The sequence below is a fragment of the Grampus griseus genome (genome assembly GCF_964374135.1).
Source record: "Grampus griseus genome assembly, chromosome: 4".
Classification (NCBI taxonomy): Eukaryota; Metazoa; Chordata; class Mammalia; order Artiodactyla; family Delphinidae; genus Grampus; species Grampus griseus.
This window is the reverse complement of record NC_138997.1, coordinates 122,625,901-122,646,892: the sequence shown is the minus strand read 5'-3', so window position 1 is coordinate 122,646,892 and position 20,992 is coordinate 122,625,901. Positions and strand designations below refer to the sequence as shown.

General features: G+C 36.9%; 1 protein-coding gene and 1 long non-coding RNA gene across 2 annotated transcripts in view; one reads left to right on the top strand and one right to left on the bottom strand.

Moving 5' to 3' along the window:
- Positions 1 to 20,992, top strand: part of PDE5A (phosphodiesterase 5A) — a gene marked incomplete at its 5' end in the record, with an annotated part of 135,391 nt that overhangs the window by 74,955 nt on the left and 39,444 nt on the right. The window contains 3 exons of the mRNA XM_082653112.1: positions 788 to 875; positions 11,506 to 11,681; positions 14,868 to 14,927. Of these exons, the coding sequence (XP_082509238.1) occupies positions 788 to 875; positions 11,506 to 11,681; positions 14,868 to 14,927 (324 nt within the window). The remainder of the gene's footprint in view (positions 1 to 787; positions 876 to 11,505; positions 11,682 to 14,867; positions 14,928 to 20,992) is intronic.
- Positions 14,805 to 20,992, bottom strand: part of LOC309821628 — a 116,454-nt gene continuing 110,266 nt past the window's right edge. The window contains exon 7 of the long non-coding RNA XR_014296644.1: positions 14,805 to 14,889. This is a non-coding gene — a long non-coding RNA (uncharacterized lncRNA). The remainder of the gene's footprint in view (positions 14,890 to 20,992) is intronic.

Below are 20,992 nucleotides of genomic sequence, written 5' to 3'. Positions count from 1 at the left end.
AATTTAACTATTACCTACTTAATGACATTCTTTAGATAGTATGGCTGGAGTTCCTGAGTTTACCCTCAACAATTAAGTTTCATATGGCTTAAATGCCTATAGTTGGTAATCTACCGCAGTGAACAGCTCTGTGGAAAACTGAATATCTGTTTTCCTCGAGAGCAAAGCTACAAGGGTCAGTTTCTCAGACACTGAAAACTTTGAATTCTAGTATTTTTTCTCATCTAACTTCAGAAAAGCATTGCAGTTTGAGGCAGCTGCCTTGACTTTGTTATATTTGCCTACCTAGGAGACCTTTTCAGAACGTTAGCGATATGGGCAATAGATAACAGTGGGAAAACTAAACAAGGACAAATTTGTAACATGTAGAATCCTAGGTGGTGTAATGCTTTTGACTTCTGCCCCTCTTGTTAAGTTATTTCAGACATCCACTACACAGGGATAGTAGAAACTGAATAAATACTTTGCTTACTATTACTGTAAGCTGCTTGGAGAGTTTAAAATGGAAAATAAAAGAAATACAGGTAAATAAAATGGAAAATATGAAAAAAAATTTTAAAGAAAATAGGATATTTAGTATTTTTAATAATGTAAAGACTAGTTGCTTTATAGTACATTTATGTGAACTTCATTATAATTTGTACATTTTCTGCACTCTGATGTTATCTCCAGCTAATAAAAGATGAATATATTAGTGGCTTCCGAGGTCCAATATAGTTTCTATAGCATCTAATGGACAAACAGTCTTCTCATAATATTTAGCTGTCTTGTTTTTGTTTTTGTTTAGAATGAAAACACAGGAAATGTAAAACAGCAGTGCATTAGAAGTTTGCTTTGTACGCCTATAAAAAATGGAAAGAAGAATAAAGTGATAGGTAAAGCCTTTTTGTTGACCTCTACTCTGCACTTATTAAAGAAAAACATGTATTCTCAGAAACGTCTTTCAAGTGTAAATTTAAAGACTAAAATGTTTGGAAAAAAGATAAAAATTGGAATGATAAAAGAATTTTGAAATAATTTTATATTGATAAATGTCAACAAACATTTCTTAAATATCTTATTAACTATGATGTATTTTGGTCATTGTAATCCTGTTTCAATAGAAGTTTGGTTTAAGAATGACGTGTTGAAAGTTAGCAAACAGGGAGATCAAGTCGATGATGTATATTGTTTTAGGGCCTTACTTCTTGGTTTCTGGTTTTTCTTTTTTGAATACATGGTTTAGATTGTAGGTTGTATTCATTGAACACTCCGCTGCTTTAGGCACTTGGGATAAGTCAGTGAACAAGCAAAAACCCCTGCCTCAGGGAGTTTACATTCTTACATGAAGTTTAGTAAAATATGTCTACTGCGGGAATGGTGGAAGGAGGCATTCTCAGAAAAATGAGATGATGTTTCCTGTTATCGACATATTTATTTCTTGGCATTGCAGGTTATATTAAACGTAGAACAGAAAATGTGAGGTTTTATATGCCAATCGTGCATGACTGACACTGTGAAAACAGTCTGAACTGTTAAATATTCTCCCAAGAACTTGGAACAGAGGCTAAACTTTTAAATAAAAACCCTAACGGAGCAAGGCTTAGCTATATAAATTTACCTTAAAAATTCTGATGAGTTTCCAGGTTGTAAGATTTGACTGTAATTTTATTAAAGAAGAATGTTGGTCAGAAAGGTGTGGGGGTGTGGGGGAATCGTTCATGAAAATGGAAGGAAAAAAGGACAAATATTGAAAGTGCCTCTCCAGTTGTGTGCAGTAGTCAGGGAACCTTTGCCTCTCACATGGAGATGGATGAAGAAGGTTGTAGCAGTGTATAGGGTATGCTGACCTCTTGGCAAGGCCAGCACTTGCGTGGCGATGGATGCAGCAGGTTGTAGCTGGTACTGCTCGGTGATTCCAGTCTGTCTGCTGGCATGCGTCCTCACTGTGAGATGGATACATGGGCTTATGCCATTAAACAACCCACCAGTCTGACTTCCCTTGTTCTGATTATTTTCTTTCCAAGATACGTTAACTCATAGGAAGAGAATGCATTCTTCATATCCTCTCGAATACACTGCTCGCTTTGCCAGTTGTTTCTCATTGTAAATCGGTGAACTGGGCTTGAGGCAATGGGCTGAGTTGCAGGTGCGCGTACTCGGGTTCCTGGGACAGATCTATTTCTTGTTGGACATTGATACTATTCTGGTTTTATAAATCAGTCTTGTGAACTTAGGTACTGTTCTCTACCCCAGAGAGTGGGATCTGTCCTCAGCATGGTAAACTAGTTTGTAACCCTACAGGGCTGGGCTTGCTGACTCCAGTGCACTGCCTCATAAAGCCTCTTGGAAACCAGCCTGGCGATTCCCTGAAGGCTGTTCATCACCTGCACGCTTCTCAGCTCTCAGAGAAAAAAGTAGAGCCTAGTGAATCCATATGTCAGCTCTCTTTTCAAGATTATCACCGATCAGATCTCTAATATAAACAACAGAAGAAAACTGACAAGGGTGCCCTACAATATGAAACTACATAAATGTTTAGGATATAAAATTTTATATTCTAGGAGTTAGGTGAAAACTACATTATAAATGTTATGCTTCCTTTTTTTAAAATTTTTTTTGAATTTCATTTTATTTTTTTTACAGCAGGTTCTTACTAGTTATCTATTTTATACACATTAGTGTATTTATGTCAATCCCAATCTCCCATGTTATACTTCTTTAAAATGCTTTTTCATATAAGTATAGAGCTTACCACAAGATGCCTTTGACCTTTGAAAATGTGAAATGGATTCCAGAAGCAATGCATCATTTACTAATAAGTTCTGATAAGAAGGAGGACAGAGTGGCAACTTGCCACATCAAGGCACATCATCGCTTTTTCTCAGCAGCATCTCTTTGGAATAACTGGGAATGGGGAGTGGCCGAAGGAAGTTATACATTAGGCTTTTTCATCACTTTACACATGTGATAAGTAAGAGGATTTGGGGGAAGTGCAAAGGTCCCTGGATGGGAATAGGGCTCACAACATCCGGCTGGCTCCACTCTCCCTTTAAGCATTTAAAAGGTTATGGGTGCTTCCCTGGTGGCGCAGTGGTTGAGAGTCCGCCTGCCGATGCAGGGGACACGGGTTCATGCCTCGGTCCGGGGGGATCCCACGTGCCGCGGAGCGGCTGGGCCCGTGAGCCATGGCCGCTGGGCCTGCGCGTCCGGAGCCTGTGCTCCGCAACGGGAGAGGCCACAACAGTGAGAGGCCCGCGTACCACAAAAAAAAAAAAAAAAAAGGTTATGGGCTTCGAGCCCTGGTCCGGGAAGATCCCACATGCTGCAGAGCTACTGAGCCTGTGCGTCACAACTACTGAGCCTGCGCTCTAGACCCCGCGCGCCACAACTACTGAGCCCCTGTGCCACAACTACTGAAGCCCACATGCCTAGGGCCCATGCTCCACAACACGAGAAACCACCACAGTGAGAAGCCCGCGTACCTCAAGGGAGAGTAGCCCCCGCTTGCCGCAGTTAGAGAAAGCCCGTGCGCAGCAAGAGCCAATGCAGCCATAAATAAATAAATAAATTTATTTAAAAAAAAAAAGGTTATGGCCACATTATTCAACTAACTAACCTTTCAGATCCCTTCAGAATCCACATTCTGTGTTCCTGTCACTGTTTCAGACAAGTGAACAAAGAAAGAAATACCAGTTGAAATAATCAGACTTCTCTTGGCATACATTTTGTGTCACCCTGCTTGATAACAGAGTCAAAAGTAAGTAAATGTTGTCTTTGGAAAGGAAAAATTCCCTGCCAATAAAAAGAAAGAAAGAAAGAAAAAATGATTTCCCTGGTGGGGTTTCTGGGGGGGCATTTTCAGGTTAATTTCAAGAGGGAATATTTCCAGTGTTCCCTGCTGTCTTTATAAGTGTGACAAAACAGAGAATTTGAATTCTCAACTATACTTTGTACTCACAGATGCAGCATGGAAAATATCATGGCCATAGATCACTTTTCTTACATGTCACACAGACCAGATTCTGCTAGTATGTAATTCTAATACAGAATCCCCACAGAGTTTCCATGCAGAAAGACAGACGGGCCCATGTGTTTTTGGTAATCTTCTTTCCCTTCCTTTTTTTTCCCATTACTGACAATTAGATGAAATTATAGACATTAGACCAGTATGGGGCCTGTTGTATCATCAAATGTATTCCCTGAGGTATTTTTTCATATCAAATGTTTTCTCAGTGCTCTGGCTAACACAGAGTGTTTCCACCACTTTGTTTTCAACACTATTAAGAAAATACTTCCTCATTCAAATTCACTTATTTTAACCAATTATATCCCCTATTTATTAGACTAAATTTTCCATGTCAATTTCAGGGCATATTTTGAAGAAATTAGTTCCATTCCCATCCAAAAAATATTGTTGAGAACATCTCCACTTTAAATAGCTTACATTTTCATCTTTTTTTTTTTTTTTAGTGAAAAAGTAATAAAAATCATAGTGTTATACCACACGTTGTTTGACAGTGAAGTATGAGAGGGGAATATGTATTTCTTACTGAATATATTTTCTAAACTGATTTCCGTCCTAATGCTCTGCTCATCTGTGTGTTGCAATATGATCCCAAGGCATAAGTAAATATTGTAAAATTATGTAAGTTTAAATTTGACTCCTTAATTTTATTTTTCATATTATATCATTTGGCAATATCACTAACTATTCATTTATTTTTAAAAATATTTGCTAGGATTTTCCTAATGCAGATATTACACTGTGCAGTGTCGTCCATGGTACATACTGCTTATATTGCTTAAAGTATACAGTTTTTCCCAATTAAAGAATTGTTAATTATGATTAGTGATAAGTGCCAGGAAATAAGGCTGTAGGGGCAGTAATAATGGGAAGAAAATGAGAAAAAAATAAAACTAGGAGATTATAGCTTGAAATTATAAAAGTGAAAATCTATAAAATAAAAATAAATATAAGGATTATAGTTTCAAGAATTGATTGAAGAAATAGAAAAATAAGAGAAACCTCATAGTAGCCCTGGAAAACAGAGACGCTTAACCTTTATTGGACCAGAAACATTGAGGAATTTCTAGAAGATAGGAAGAATATACTATTTGTAAGAATACATTTTACACAGAATGGGAAAAATTTGAGTAGAGATATCAATATCAGACAACGTAAATTTTAAGGTAAAAACATATAATATAAAGAATCACTTTGCATTGATTAAGTTAAATTCACAGAGGAAAGTGTAATTGTCATAAATGCTTCTATAAAGTAAATAACATCATTGACATACAAAAACCAAAGCTATTAAAAATACAAGGAGAAATGGACAAAATGGTGATCATAGTGAGAGTCTTTAGTACCCTTTTCATAGAATGTTACACTACAGGAAAATATAAGGAAACATTAGAATTGATTAATACAGAAAATGAAATGGATTTAATTGGCATATAAATATTTACTTTTATATTTCATAATTTAAAGACACAAATTCCTATCAAATATTCATCAGAAATTTACAAATATTAGTGATACACACACATGCAACACAAACTTAGTCATTTCTGAAAAGTAGAATTGACAGCCACTGTCATGGATCACAGTGCATTAAAACTAGAAATGTGTAATAAAAGGATAAACTGGAAGGAAAAAGCTCACTTAGAAACTGAAAAACATTCTTCCAAATGACAGAAGAAATCAAAAGTCAAAATGAAAGTATAGCATTTTAGAAAATTAGTGGTTGTATCAATTTAACATAAAAACTCAAGGTACAAGGTCAAAGCTATATATATAGAAGTTATATAGCTTTAAATATTTTGCCATTATTAATTAGGACATAATGAAGTTATTTGAACTAAGTGTTCAACTGAAGAAATTAGAAAGACAGCACCTTTCTCTTTCTCACCCTCTATGCTGCCCCCAAAGTAAACAAATAAATAGGAAGAAAATAAGCAAAGAAATTGAAAAGATAAATTTATGAAATGAGAGGGGATAGTAAAATGAGATAATGGGCAAACACAATAATAATAAACACAGATAATGAGGGAAATAAAAGAAACACAAATAGGAATGAGAAAGGAAATGTAATTACAGATACAGAAGAAACTTTAAAAGATGTTAGATAATACAATGTACCAAAAAAATAATATGTTTTGATGGAATGGAGAAATTCTATAAAAATTGGTAATAACCAGTACTAACAGAAGGAGAGTTTAAAATTTTTCATAGAAGAGGGTGTGGGGAAAAGGGAACCCTCTTGCACTGTTGGTGGGAATGTAAATCGATACAGCCACTATGGAGAACGGTATGGAGGTTCCTTAAAAACCGAAAAATAGAACTACCATATGACCCAGCAATCCCACTCCTGGGCACATACCCAGAGAAAACCATAATTCAAAAAGACACATGCACCCCAATGTTCATTGCAGCAATAGTTACAATAGCCAGGTCATGGAAGCAACCTAAGTATCCATCAACAGATGAATGGATAAAGGAGATGTGGCACATATATACAATGGAATATTACTCAGCCATAAAAAGAAACGAAGTGAGGTGGATGGACCTAGAATCTGTCATACAGAGTGAAGTAAGTCAGAAAGAGAAAAACGAATACCGTATGCTAACACATATATATGGAATCTAAAAAAAAAATGGTTCTGACGAACTTAGGGGCAGGACAGGAATAAAGATGCAGACGTAGAGAATGGACTTGAGGACATGGGGAGGGGGAGAGTGTAAGCTGGGACGAAGTGAGAGAGTAGCATTGACATATACACTACCAAACATAAAATAGATAGCTAGTAGGAAGCAGCCGCATAGCACAGGGAGGTCAGCTCGGTGCTTTGTGACCACCTAGAGGGGTGGGATAGGGAGAGTGGGAGGGAGACGCAAGAGGGAGGGGATATGGGGATATATGTATACATATAGCTGATTCACTTTGTTATACAGCAGAAACTAACACAACATTGTAAAGCAGTTGTACTCCAATAAAGATGTTAATTTTTTTTTCATGGAAGTAGTTGAGAAAGTTATATTTTTAAAGTCACTAACAAAACAAAACAAAACAACTCTTGCCCAAAGTAAATTCTTACCAAAGCAATCAGAGGACAGGAAAGGATGAAATAAGGTGAGGCATGGAAAACGCAAAGGCAAAATAACTTAAAAAATGATATGATTGTTGAATGAAAAAACCTAAAAGAATCAGCTGAAAGTACCTATCTAAAAAGAGACTTGCGGAAGTTCCTGGCTATCAAATTATTAAAAGAAAATAACTTTTTAGAAGCCAAGACAAATTTGTTAGAAAATAATAATGGAAAAATCATCCTGTTTACAATAGTAACAAGGAATAAACTTGATCAGAAATAGGAACATCTATATGAGGAAAACTATAAAAGTCTACTAGATAACTTGAAAGTCTTTAAGTTATCTTTAAGTAAGTGAACTGATATAACATTTCCTGACAATAAGAATCTATTATTTAAGATGTTAACTTTTTGCAGATCAGATTTATATCAATTTTAATACATGTCCTTATAAGATTTTTTTTTGAGGGGGTAGAGGAGTTCTTGACCAACATATATAAAATTCATCTGGAAGAATAGCATAAAAATAATCAGAGTTGATGGATAGAGAATTGCCTTGTCAGAAATTAAAATAATGCTGTATAAGTAACATTATTAAAAGTATTATATGTGTGCTAGAAGAGATGGCAAGATTGATGGAACACAGTAGAAAGTCTAAATGCAGACTCAAGTCTGATATAACAGTTGTGTTACTGTGCATAATAGAGTATATTTCATTGTTTCTAAGGTGGCATTGGTTGAAAGACACCATTTTATATATCTTTAAGAAAGAGAAAAATGATTTCAATTACATAATGACAAGCAATTGATTAGGATGCATACTGATTTCATAACATTTAAATGTGAAAAAAGTACATAGTTGAAATAAGTATGAATTTATTATTTAAGGTGACAATTCAAATTATTAAAGAATGGATAACTATTTATGTTTTGCAAGAATCCAGTAGCAATTTAGGGAAAAAATTAAGTAGAATTAAAAGATTACATGTGATAGAATGAATCTGTAAAAGTGCCAGAGGAAAATATAGGTTTGTATATAACTTTAAAATGGGGAAGCTTCTTTTAAAAGCAAGACACTATAGTTGAAAACTTAAAAGATAACTGTTTTAGTTACTTGAGAAATGAAATCTTTTCTACAACCAAAAAACTCCCTAAGTTAAGATAATTGACAAATAACAAGTGGGAAAAAATTATTTGCAAGGTAGGTGACAAGGGTAGAAGGGTAAGTCTTACACATTAACAAGACAGGATGCTAATTTTGGAGCCCATGTTGTGCAGGAGAGAGGACAGGAGACCACAAGCAGGATATAAGAATTGACCCCCTGCTCTGCCAAGAGGCCAAAAGGAAAACTGTGGTTGGTAACAACATCTGATCCCTGGAATTATAGAAAAGGAAACATAAGTGTGTGTTTAGAAACTGTCTAGTCCCTTCAGCATAATTTCCAAAGATGCCTTCAGTGCCAACTAGCTCTCAGAGCTGCTGTGATGACCGCGTGAAATAATGTCTGGACAAGTACTTTGTGAACTCTAATATTAACACTGATAGTTTGCTATCTAACTGTACTACTTCTTGGTTTTCTCCTAATATATTTTTGAATGTTTTATTTTATTTTTGTATATAGTTATTGGTTTTTGTTGAGTGATTTTGTTTTATTTTTGGTTCTGCAATAACTACTTTGTTTTTATATATAAGTGATTCTGATTTTATATGGTTTACTAGTAGATGTGGCATTTCAAATGACCAGTTTTAAATTTCATTATTGTACTCTTCATCCACTCTTCCAGATCTTTAATGAATAAGTTGTGAAAAACATCTGTAAACGGGCCCAAGCTTTACATTTTCTCAAAGAACCCTATTTGTTTGTTATGAACCTTTTCTTCTTCATAGCTTTTTTTTTTTTTTCCGACTTGGGTATTTTTGTTTGATAGAATTAAATTTTATGAAGGGTGTAAAGAGATCAACAGGATTGTCTTGAATGCTGTATAAACGTGACTGCTTTCAAAGAAGGATTAAGTTATATTCCTAAAGGGATAATTTGTCTTTACCCATTTTCTTGCCCTGAGCGTAACTCTGTGTCTGCGTGTCTGTATCTATAGAGGTGGATTGTGACACAGACACACTTTAGCTGTTCTGCCCTGAGCTGTGGTTGTTACAGCCAACTCTTCCTACTTGTACACTTAACATGCCATTTTAGTACCTTTCAATTCCTGAGGTATTAGTTAATACCGCTTAATATATTCATTCAATGACTGTTGGCTGAGGCCCAGATTTGAACCGCTGTCCAGGAAAGAGTTCCTTACCTCGGTCCCAGGCCCAGCAGACTGCCTGATGGCCACATCTCAACCCCTCCGGGTTGTCTTTTCCTTCCCATACATGCAATCAATCTTATGCAGTGATATAAAGAAAAATCTTGGTTATGAAAAATGGCCATCAACTAGGAGAAAGCTTTAGTAAAGATTGAAAGGCAGTCACATTGTGATGTGAGGATAAGGCACAGAATGCGTGACCCTCAAGAAAATGTGATTTGGGAGATAGCCAGAAGCCTATACAAACAGTTCCATATTTATAATTTGGGGATTCACAAAGGTTGGCGGATATAACCCAGGCGTTTCTACCGTACGTGGGACATGGTCTTTTAAGGTAATGAATACCGATTGCCATATTTACTCACAGTTTTTACTTGCAGTGTCCAGATTCATTATGTCTTGTTTAAAATTTTTCTTGATAATGGAATGTGTTAGAGAAGTAATCTCTGCCATACTAATACAGATAGATAAGGATGCCTTTACTGTCTAAAGTAGAAAAACTCCCACAAACAAAAAAGAGCAACATGAGAATACAGATAATTTGTAGGGTTAAAAATAAAGTGCACACCAGTGGTAATAAAGGGATTTCATATGCAACCATGCATCGTCACGGACGCTATAAAATCCTTTTGTGCTCCAGGAAAAATAAGAGATAACAGAATATAGTCTTCATGGGAAAGTGGTTTGGGTCAGAGCCGCAATCCTTCATTCTTTCATTAACTCAGTAAACATTTTTTGAGTCCTGCTCTATGCCAGGCATTGCTGGCTGAGGAAGTGGAACTGAAAAAATGAAATCTCTAAGCCCAAGATATGTACGTCCAGAAAGAAAGACAGAAATAAAATCCCCCATGATACTCCAAATGATAAAGTTAAGGAGATAGAAAGGAGAAGTGGCCGCCTCACCCGGGAAGTGGGAGGCCTGTGGGAGCTCGCTGTGAAGGGCATGTAGGGATCTATTGGACAACAGGAAAGAGAGCAGTGGGGAGCAGAGTAGGCCAGCGGGAAAGCATAGGCAAAGGTGTGGGCAAGCAAAGTGCAGTCAGGGAACTGCTAGCAATGATCTGACAGGGGTGAAAAGGCACAGAGCAGCAGTGTGGTAATAAACTAGCCTTTGGGGCTAGGCTGAGCTGGGGTTTCAATTTTAGACATAAGCGTACTAACTAAGTGACCTGGAGCATATGACTTAACCTTCCTGAGACTCAGTTTCTTCATCTGTAAAATGGGCGTGGGCACACCTTTCTCACAGTATAAACTGTGCAGACTAGAGTTCATGTGTGTATTAAAGCACTGTACCTACATGCACATGATGGAAGTCTATATTACATATGCAGAGACAGAAGAGATGAGGACTTTAACAACAGTGTGTTACCCAGAGGTAGGAGGTCATCAGACTCCTCACAGAGACCACTAGGCTCAGAGTCCCATAGAACAACTAGTTCAGTAAAGATTTGATGTAATCTTCTATTCATATCGACTACGTGTTTGACTTTCTAAGAAAGGCCAGGATTTGGGAGGTTAGGTTACGATTGTCTCCAAAGATTAGTTCTGCTTTTATTTCTCACTAAATAGACATTTCTATGTGCATTTATTTGTAGTATCAAAAATGATTGGAAATATGATTCTCCTGGATGCAGAGGTGCATATTTGAAACTTTAGACTGTCTATGTAAATTGTCTGTTTCATCCATTCTATTTTGTATGTAATTGTGTTATTTAACTTCTGGTTTCTCAGTAAGGAGAGGCAGTCTGTGTGACCCAAAATTCTGATGTGCATCAAAATTGCTCTCTTGGCAAATGTACAAAAATCCAATTAGTCTCCAAAGGACAAATTGTCTTTGGGCACTCAGCTGATCTGAAATTCGCGACCGAGTCTGGAAGAAAATAGTACTCTAGGATTTTTTGAACACAGACAACATACATTTAGGGCTATGTGAAACAAGTTCTCATGTAAATTGATTCAGATGACTTTTCTAGCTTATATTTGTGAGGATTCATTTGCTTATTTGGAGATACCAAGCATTCCTAAGAGAAAAGTGTAAGACAGTCTTGGTGGGGGGGGGGGTCTTAAAGTCAGTGAGAACTGTGATGATGAATAGTAACACTTGCTTGACTTCTTGGATTCTTACAGGGGTTTGCCAACTTGCTAATAAGATGGAGGAGACCACGGGCAAAATTAAGCCTTTCAACCGAAATGATGAACAGTTTCTGGAAGCTTTTGTCATCTTTTGTGGCTTGGGGATCCAGAACACACAGATGTACGAAGCGGTGGAGAGAGCTATGGCCAAGCAGATGGTCACGTTAGAGGTGGGCTGACACTTACGGGACTTCTCCGTCTCTATGGCCAAACTCTCAACTTACACCTCTCCCTGTAACAGCTCTTGGTGTCTGTTACATCACTGTATCCTTACGACAGTCATGTGCTTTAGATGATCAGATCCTTCTCTCATTTAAACAGCTGAGGAAACTGAGACCCAGAATATTTTAGAAACTTGTCAGGGGCCTTATGACCAAACCAAAGCTCCAGCCGTTGGTCCCTTCAGTCCTCTGCTTTTTCGGCCAGAAGCAGTCCTTGACCTTAATAATCCATTCACACAGATGTCTACTGCCACTGCACCCCGTCTGTCCCTTCCCCATTGCCTGAGGCTCCCCATCTCTCCTTGTGAGCAGTTGTATTCACACGTTTTAAAAAACAGAAACAGAAATCCTAAGCACTCAGAATCAGAAATGAGGAAAAGTGAAAGTCCTTCAAATTACAGATTTGTGGATCCCACTTCTGAAAATTCTGATTCAATAAGTCTTGGGTAGAGGCTGGGAATCTGCATTATTACAGAGCTCCCCCAGGTGACTGTGAATGTGAACCATTGGCTTGGGGCACTGACCTCAGGCAGACTCCCTCCCAAGCAGGACAAGCCTACCCAAGTGGGCCAGCCCTTTCCAGATGTACTTCACTAACTACCTGAAGATGTTCACTTCGTGTAACATGGAAATTTCTTACATCATAGACCAAGTTAGGGAAATAGACTTCATAAAGGGCATTACTTCATTCTTCATACACTGGTGTGAAATATACTTTAATGTTTGCCTGCTCTTAGCTAGTAGAGATCAGTGGAAATCAATGTTTGGGATATAGATCATTAACTTTTCCTCCAACCCCTAATAAACAGATACCTAACCTAAAGAGCTAGAAGGATATATAAGTCAAGATTTACCAATAACCAAGATAGTATGCTTTACTTTCTAATGTGAATATATAACACTAATAGTTTTGCTATAGTGTTACGTAAGAGACCTTGGCTTAGAAACCGGTAGAAATCTGTTTCAAATACACACACACGTATGTATGTGTGTGTATATATACAAACATATACATATATTTCAAATTACATATATGCACACATGTACATATATGTATGTGTGTGTGCATATACAATTTTTAAGCAAATTTTTTTTTACTCTTTCCATGGCTTTGCACTGAAGAATTGAATCTAAGCCATCTATCAATTAGAAGTTATCTCTTTTTAAAAAACTTCCTATTTGGGAAATTTCAAACATAATGCTGAAGTAGAGAGAATAGCTTAAGGAGCCCCCACGTGTTCATTAGCTGTCTTCGGTAATTACTGACCTGTGGCTACTATTATTCCGTCCATACCCTTGCTCACTTCTCTGCACTCTTCTTCCCTATTAATCCATTGATTATTTTGAAGCAGATCCCACATATCATATCATTTTATTCAAAATCTCTGAATATTTTCCTGGTTGAGATTTATTTCTATTTTTACACTATAGTTTTACTTGAGTTAAATATGAGTCATTAGGCTTTCACTTAATGTATACATTTCAATTTCAATTCATTATAGGAAGGCATATGTACAATCACAGGTTTAACCTTGAAAAAATTTTTTCTTCTGATGTATTGGATAAAAGCTAAGGACATGAACCCCTCATGTTTTCTTATGACAGGGAATTATTTTGACCTGGAAAACATCATTATGACAGTAAAACAACAACAATAATAGCTAACCTTTATCAAATGCTTACTCTGTGTTCTCACTTGTGTTAACAAAATTAATCCACACAACCCTACGAGTAAGGTGCTATTTTTATCTTCAGTGTGTGATGAAATTAATTTTTTTAACTTAGAATGTCCTGTTATTCCTTTATTCACTTATCCATGTTGCATTGCGCTGATTTATATTAGACTAATTCATGGTCATAGCCTTAGCCTTTCTCAACAAACCACCTCTGTGGTGTCAGCAGCAGCTTAGCCATGACCTGTCCATTTCACAGGAGCAGGAGACAGCAAGTCCAAGGTTCCTGAGGTTTCCTAGTGATTAATGGTTCAAACACTAAGACAAATCAAGTGTATCATAGTATTATAACATTCTGAATCACAAGATAGTAGATGTATATACCGTTTGGCTTTAGATTTTGAATTGCTTAAAATTTTAAAAACTAGTTCAAGGGCAACTAGTTTGGGCTGCTGAATTACTTGGCTCACCATTTAAAGTCTGAACATGGGATGCCTTTTTATCACTGATTTTAAAACTTTGAGGGATTTTAGTAAATCTGTGTTGACTCTGTCAAAAATGAAGTTTTAAAAATGTGTTTTTAAAATATGATAGTTTAAAATGCAATCACTACCTTGGTTTAAAAGAATGTCTAAAATATTATTCCATTACTTAAAAGTTATCACTTTTGAAAATGGGAATGAATGATTCTCATGTTAAGTTATAAGAAGACAGTAAACCTGCCTTACCATCTTTTTACAACTTAACTCACTAGGGCGATGGGAAGTGTACTAAATTGGGAGTTGAAAGCTGGGTTCTAGGCCCTCTTGTCTTCTCACTGGGTGTGAGCTCACAGCCAAGTCATGAGGATCCCTGAGCCTAGGTGTCCTCAGCTGTTAATGGATAGATTTATAGACCAGCCCTACTCTTCTCAGTTCTTGAATCATATGAGTGTAAAAGGATCCTTGAGTCTGTGTGACATTATATCTCCGCTGTGCAGTTTTTCCTTATGAATTCTGCAGTGGTTACATACTTCATCTGAGAGCCACTTCTAGGCTACTTTCTTTCCAAATATCAACGTTAAAATGTCAGTTTATGCAGAGGTCTTTTATCTTGATTCTGTACACAAGTAAAAATAACTAAAGTCAGTTTTTTTTAAAAGAAAGTGACCCAAAATTTTCTGCCAAGTTTGACCTAAGAGTGTGGCTTATAAATAATGTGTTTGTTATATCAACAATGTCAGAGGAAAAGTGACAGTTTTCTTTGAACATAGGGAGTATAACTTTCTGTTTCCGTAATAAACATTTGAATCAAAGTCTGGGATTTTCTCTCTGTTGAAGAAAGCAGCAAACAAGATATGATGTTCTGAGGAGTCTAGCTGTCTCTGCAGGAAGTTTTAGCAGAATCTCAGGCTTGAAACTGTGGTCTGTGTTTGGTAGTCCTCTCTTGTATAACCTGCATTCCTTCTTTTCTCGCCCTGTAGGTTCTGTCATATCATGCTTCAGCTGCAGAGGAAGAAACACGAGAGCTCCAATCCTTAGCGGTAATCCTCCTCCTCTTTCTTTGTAGAAATGAATAACTAGAGGCATCTAATTAATACATAAATATGCTTCTCTCAGGACAACTGCTTCTAGTGGTAATGGTCCCCTAGACATTTAATTAAATGTGGTACATATTTATATGGACATTTATAAAAATATCTAATCAAATCTACTTTCTTGCAGGGCTAGAAATTCACTGATAACACAGCAAAGGATAGCATCATATTGATTTTGTAATACATTATATGATTCTGATATTTTTCCAATAATTGTTATAATCTTTACATCTTTCTTAAGCCAAAATTAAATTTAGTTTTCAGTTCATGGGGAAGTGTGGACAGGCGACTGCAAGGTGGTTGGTTGGTTAGAGTAATAACAGCAAAGATTTTATAGCTTGTAACTGATAATGTACTCTGTGTTATTAAGAATTGAGAGTGATTTTAATTTCTGATCATATAGCTTACAGAATGTTACTTGAAATTGGGTTCAAATAAGGTCAGTTGCTGAATTCTCACTACATTCTTATTTAGGATACTATGAGAGAAAACCACATTGATATGTAAGTGGAATATCACGTGTTCTAGGTCTTGATTGAGATTGCCTTGGATGAGATTAATGAAAATTCGAGCCACTTACACATTGACAACCAAGACTGACCCTCTGAGTTTAAATTTACTTGAGACAACATAAAGTCTATATGAGATTTGGTGAGAGTCAAGTAAGGAATGAGAAGGGTCACTGAGATCATTGAGATTCTTTTTCTTTGTCGTCATCATCATGGCTTGCCAAATGTTCACCCTCCGTGCCCTTACATACATTTTCTCATGTAAACAGGACAGCTGTGCTATGAAGCAAGGGACGTGCTCACGGTCGCAGTGGCAGGAAGTGGAGAGTCAGGATACAAACTCACACTGTCTCTCTCCAGAATGCATGCATATAATCACTGTCTTATCTGTGATGGGCTATTAGGGAGAGAGAAGGCTAAAGATGATTCAGATATCCTGACCTTGGTAATTCAGAGAGTGATCATCCCATTCATTAACAAAAATGGAAATATTGAGAAAGAAAACGGATAGATTTGATTTAGAACATGGTAAGTTTGAGGTAAGTGAACAACCAAATAGACATCTTCAACAACCAGGAAGGGCAGGTCTAGAGTGGGGAGGGGCTGGTGGGCAGAACTAGAGGCGGTGATTTGGAAGTTAAATCACGGGATCTGGGGGAGTCCCGTGGTAGTGAAAGACTGGGAATGGAGCAAGTTGGGGAGAGTGCAGAAAGATGTGCAAGGCTGCAGGCAGAACTCTTGTGGGTATAGGTTTAGATGGAAGGTGTAGGAAAAGAAACCAGCTAAAGCAGCGAAGTGGGAGTTAAACTGGGAGGAAGGTTTAGGCTAGGCAGTGGCACAGAAGGCTAGTAGAACAGTTTTTACAAGAAAGGAGATCCCATCATTTGTTATAGGAAGGTTGAGAAATAGGACTGAGAAGGCTGCTGGATTCAGTGATGAGGTGATTGTTCAGAAGGCAACTTCAGGAGTGAAACTGCAAAGGGTATGAGTAAATGGTGAGAAAATGGAGGAAATGAATACAGACTTTTTAAAAATATGGTTTGTATGAAAGAGAGTGAAATAGCTAAGACAGGTGTTGGCTGCATCATGTGAAGTTTTTTACTTGTTTTGTTTTGTGTTTGTGAGCAGGGTTTGCTCACAAGCAGGAAAGCCAGCATGTTCTTGGACAAAGGCGTAAGGTCCAGGGTGAGTGTGAGACTAAGAAATTTAGTCAATTTCCTTCAAGCAATTGAAAGAGGTCTGGACCTTGAAGTGGCCTAGATATTAAAGAGACATTTCTTTGGCCAAGACGAGAGAAAAGGGATAATAATAATAGTAGTAATAGTAGTAATAGTAAATAATAATAGCTACGCTTAATTGAGCACTTACTATATACCTGGCATGTTTGAAGTTCTTTGTGTGTGTTAACTTAAGTGCATTAAATCCACAGCCATACTATAAGGTCAGTTTTAGCATTTTGAAAATGGAATTTGAGGTTGAGAGGGTTTAGATTGTCCTCCTCAGGATCTCCCAGATGGTGAGTGATGGTGCCAGGACTAAATCCAGGCAGTCCAGACCCAAAGCCCACACACGTCATTGCACAGCACTGGAGAGAATGCGCTAGGAAAGAAGGAAAGAGAATCGGGACTTGTAGATGTTCTTGATTAAATCACCGAGTAGGAAGCTGAGTCATCTGCCAAGAACAGTTGAAGGAACTTGAGATGATTTCATCCGAAAGATTAAGCTTCTCTAGGGGTTAGCCTCATTCGAATTGGCTGTATTTCTTTTGTTCACGGTGACGTTTGAAGGAATGAGACGTTTTTCAATTATTTACAAAGGTTTAGAGGTTTAAAGTATTTCTCACATCAGACTTAATTGCCCGTTTGTGTAATCCTCGTAGAGTGATAAAGTTTTGAACTAACAGCATACTGTGAGCTGGAAATGATCGCATGGAGAGATACATTTTGAAGTGCTTGCAGGCTTTGTGGGATTATTAAGTTAGCTCTAAAATGAGGGCAAGGGTACACTTTGTTGTTTTAGATAAATAAAAACTAGCAAATAGAGTCATTTCTAAAGATAATGCTTAAAAAAATCCATTAGGATATTAAACTTTGCTTTTTACTTTGAAAATAGCATAGTCTTTCAGAAAAATTTGAAAATTATTTTCTCAATTATGTTAATAATTTTAGCCAGAGAAAAACACTTTGGAAAAACTGAGAATTGCTATATTGCAGTATTGTTCAAAACCATCTGTTGTTCCGTTTGGAAAATAGATTTCTGGCAGCTGCATTGAGAAATTTAGGATAACATAGCTTGTAGGTCAAATAATTCATTTGAATTGGTTGGAATTCAGCAACTGATTTCAATTCTGTTTTCTATCTTCCTAATAAAAATTCCTTTGCAGCCCCAAATACACAGGTGTCTGCATCATCCAGAAATTACCAAAATTGCTGTCTTAGTCATGTGTCTGATGGTTTATCTCAATTTAAAACCTAAAATAAATTGAAAAGCTGTCAAATGCTTCTCAATTTTTATTTTTAGAAATCAGTTCTTGAAAGAATTAAATAATGTGCTTAAGTATACTAAATATTTATGCCTATGTTCAGAAAAGTTTTCTAGTCATAAAAGTATAACAAAGTTGATAGGAAATTCAGAATCCTTTTTTTCCCTTGCTTAACTTGAGTTTTTATCCCATTTTTAATCTTATTTTCTCTTGGCTTAAAATTGGGTGTAGCAGAAATAGGGCCTCAAACAAGCATTTTGCCATATACCTTTTTTTTTTCTTTCTTTCTTTGCGGTATGCGGGCCTTTCACTGCTGTGGCCTCTCCCGTTGCGGAGCACAGGCTCTGGATGCGCAGGCCCAGCGGCCATGGCCCACGGGCCCAGCCACTCCGCGGCATGTGGGATCCTCCCGGACCGGGGCACAAACCCGTGTCCCCTGCATTGGCAGGCGGACTCTCAACCACTGCGCCACCAGGGAAGCCCTGCCATATACCTTTTAATGATCCTTACAAGTTACTGAGCTAAAAATAAAAGGACCCCAGCTGACCTGGTTATGGTTATAAGAAAGTTGTTAGTTAAGATACCAGAATGAAATAAATGTTTATGTATTATAAGTAACTGAATATTTGATTGAAAAGGCCTTTTCTGCCTTCTCTTGCTAGAAGAACAGTAAATAAATACGTTTTAGAGTTTAGTTTTTTAAAATAAACTTCTCAGTTTTGTCATGGAGTCAGTGCTGATTCGGTTCCAATCCCTACAGATTCTGCTTTATAGCAGTTTCTTTAATCACACGTAACGTATCTCAAAGCAAACTGAGACCCTGTTGTGATCCTGAAAGGTCTTCTGTATCAAAATAGAGAGGGAAAAGCTGGCCACTTAGGCAGGATTTCCTAGGACAGAATTTATACCTCATCTTGACCTTAACCTTTCAGAGCCAGAAACTTCAAGTGAACCCTCTTGATCAGGCATGTGTGTGAATGCTGCAGGTAACAGCAGTAAGGGGCAGAGCCAGATACCTGACCCAAATCTCTATTGCCTAAGGCAGCGTTAGAGTATAGAGCCACTTCCTTATGTCAAGATGATCATCACATTCCTTCACTTTGGGGGAAAATCTCTATGGATAGTCAAATTATAAATGGAAAATTTTGAGCAGATAATAATAAAGAAGAGTTGACCCTATGATCTAGATAACTAGTGTCACCGAACTGTAGCCAACAAGGCATCCAGTAAGGCATCTTCTTCCTTAAAAAGTGCTAGAAATACTCTGGAACAATTTGGGTCCTTTGGACTTCCTGTACACTGTCAGTTGATGCATTCATTTTTATAGACGTCTATAACATGAATATATCTTTTCCACATTGCAAGATTTAATAGATTCTGTTTGGTTCTTCCTACTTTCATTTCATTTCTTACCTATTTTGCTTTGATTTTACTAGTGGATTACTTCCAGTGGTAGTCTTAGCTCCAAAGTATGGTGGCACTGTTCTTGAGCTTCTTATATACTAATTAGATGCTAACCAAATCTGAGTGTATTAGTCCCAACTGTAGTCATACATTTTCTCTGAAGTTTTACTTATAAGCACATATGTATTTTATTGGAATCTTGACATTATTATGTGCCTTCATTACATGGTTTTGAAAAACCTTATGCTCATTATTCAAGTTGTTTTTATAGTCTGTGCCTCTTCCCTATTGAGATTTAAAGGAATCCATTTATATAATGTTAGAAAGAAGAAAAAATAGTAAAATATGTTAATATAGTTATTGAAGAAAATATGCTAATCTAGTCCTGCTAGGCCTTATTCATGTCTTTATTCTCTTTAAGATTTGGTTCCACATGCTGAGTTGGAATATTCACCTCTCTTTGTATTAGTAGGTTTCTTTCTCATTCATATTTGGATCCAATTCCTTCTTAGAGAAAGATATATTCTAACAGCCTTGTAAACTAATTGTGTGGGGTTTTTTCTTTGAAAACACATTTTCTGTGCATGTTAAACGTGGGGAAGAGAGACATTAGCCTTCTGTAAAGTGTAATGTGATGGCTGTCAGCGTGGCTTTGTTCAAAGACCCAGACCCAAACTGCTCTGCATAAGAGTGCCCCAAGAGGCAGGCTAGTGATGGGGACTGATAAGGAGAACTTAAAATACCTGACTGAGCATCTCTCCTTGTGGCTACCAATAAACTCATCAAATACCTACATTAATTTTATTCCTGAAAATAATTTCCTTAAAGAATGGATCTTTGAGGAAAATCTCCTTCCCTCTTAACATCTGTATCGAATAAACATCAAGGAGTAATGTAACAAAATGCCTTCATAAAACACTGAAGCTAATTAGAAGAATTTGACATTTTATGGAAGACCAAGTTCAGTGGCTGCCTTTCTTTCAGACTGAATTTAATAAATAACTTTCTGAATAAGGGCCTTTCGTAAGAGTTGACAATTAGGAGTTGTTTCTGTAATTTCTATTTTAGCTCTTGAGATTTGATACTTCAGACCTCAGGCAGGCAGAATGCCTTTGATTGCAGTGTGACCTTTTTTGTGCAAAGATTATACAGTTGAGCAAATTGTGTAGCCACATGTCTTTATTTTCCTCCAAGGTTACCAGAGACTTTGCCACAGGCTAAATATATAAACCTTTTTCATGAGACATCCGCCAAAAATATGAAACTCAATAATTTTTAAATGACCCTTATATTTACCATACCCAAGTGTATTATTTTCCATGAACATGTGATTTATGGGCTTCAAGGAGACTATACATTTTATAAATGTATTATTTCCTATAAAGTTTCATTTCCACGCTTGTGTAAAAGGGACCCCAGTGTGTCCCTTTTTGTTGTGTAAATGGACTTATTTCATAATAAGAAATAGTTGAATAAAAGAAGAGCTGTCATTTGTCTTAAGTAAGGTACTGATAAAGCTCTGGAACAATTCTCTTTGACTTTAGAAAAATAGGTGACCTTACTAGTCAGGATTCTCCAGAGAAAAAGAAGCAGAAGGAGATTTTATATATGCGTAA